General features: G+C 50.3%; 1 protein-coding gene across 1 annotated transcript; it reads left to right on the forward strand.

Annotated features, from left to right (window-relative positions):
• Positions 1 to 265: 265 nt before the first annotated feature.
• Positions 266 to 1,090, forward strand: tmem74 (transmembrane protein 74). Its single transcript, XM_076150588.1, has one exon. The coding sequence runs from the start codon at positions 266 to 268 to the stop codon at positions 1,088 to 1,090; it is 825 nt and encodes a 274-aa protein (XP_076006703.1).
• Positions 1,091 to 1,523: the final 433 nt, after the last annotated feature.

Here is a 1,523-nt window from a genome sequence, read left to right on the forward strand (position 1 = left end):
TTTTCCTAATTGGATCGTGAGCCAGTTGGCTAATCACAGCCTCTGTAAGCTCCTTTCCGAAACGATCTTATCAACTTTAAAGTAGTCTTGTTTGCATAGTCACTAAGGAAGTATGTGCAGTTTAGGTTTAAGTCGATGCAGGACAGGGAAGTCGTCTAATAAAGATGCAACGTTTAACTTCTGGCAGGTGTTTGTCCTCTTTCAGGGATGCTTTTGGGTGAAAACACCGTGGGGGGAAGACTGAGATTGAACCGGCGAAGAGCGAATGGCTTCAACCGAGCTGCTCACAGCAGATGAGGGGGGCAAACAACCCGATCCTACCGACGCCCTTGACCGGGTTTCCAGCGCGCTGCACGCCCACAAGTCAGGTGGATCAACAGGAGCAGCGCACCCGGGGGAAGGCGACTGTAACCCGGCCCGGAGCTGCCATGCTGCCCGGTGTCATTCAGCACCAAGGACGGCGCCGCCGCGTAAGGGAGGTGCGGAGCAGAAGATCCGAGTTTGCTGCGACGAGGAATTAGAGACTTCCTTCACCTACATTGACGAGAATGTGAACCTGAGACTGGCGAGCCCGGAAACGGCGGGCAAAGGTATTCACAGGACGGTGCGCAACGGCGAGCCTTGTTCCGAGACTCTGCCGGAGCTGTCTCTCATTTCAGAGGACGATCTCTCCCTGGACAGCTCCGGAACTTCTATAGACTACGGGTTTATCAGTGCGGTCACATTCCTGGTGACCGGGATCTCTTTGGTGATCATCTCTTACGCGGTGCCTCGGGACGTGGCGGTGGATCGTGACAGTGTCTCGGCGAGGGAGATGGAGAGGCTGGAGATGGAGAGCGCCCGGATAGGTGCCCACCTGGATCGGTGCGTAATAGCGGGACTATGCCTGCTCACCCTGGGCGGCGTGGTCCTCTCCACGTTGCTGATGATCTCCATGTGGAAGGGGGAGATGTACATGAGGAAGGTCATCGCTTATTCCAAGCGATCGGCCAAACTGTACGGTTCCATCAGCCTGAAAACAAGATCCAGTCCCAGTCACTCCTCTGCGCACTTGTCCTTAGAGGAGGAAAATGAGGAAACCTTGACTTAAAATACTCCTCTGGAGATCATAGTATGCATAAGAAAGACATCACTCCCTTCAGTAACACCTGACAGCCACCATATATCACATTTTCTAACATATTGTATCATAAAACTGTATTCCTTCATGCAAAGTCTGTACTATAGCCCTGCAAGAACATTTGTGTCTCATATTGTAGTGAATGAAAGACGTCAAATGTTGTATCATGTATCCACAGGACAAACTGAATGGAAGAGGAAATGTAAAGCGACCATTAGCCAGAAATGTGCAGTGGGGTATCAAATGGTTCCCAAATGACTTGAGCATTGCAGTAAAACATAAAAGTGGTCAGTGGGAATGGTAAGAGCCTCGTGTCACAAATACTGGATCACATTTTCTGTACCAAGATGCAGAGTCTGAGAGCCTCCATTTATTATTAAGGCTATCCATATTTAATGTGGAT

This window comes from Genypterus blacodes, unplaced genomic scaffold, assembly GCF_046128005.1.
Source record: "Genypterus blacodes isolate CSIRO-AG114 ecotype Tasmania unplaced genomic scaffold, CSIRO-AGI_Gbla_v1 ptg000052l_1, whole genome shotgun sequence".
Taxonomy (NCBI): domain Eukaryota; kingdom Metazoa; phylum Chordata; class Actinopteri; order Ophidiiformes; family Ophidiidae; genus Genypterus; species Genypterus blacodes.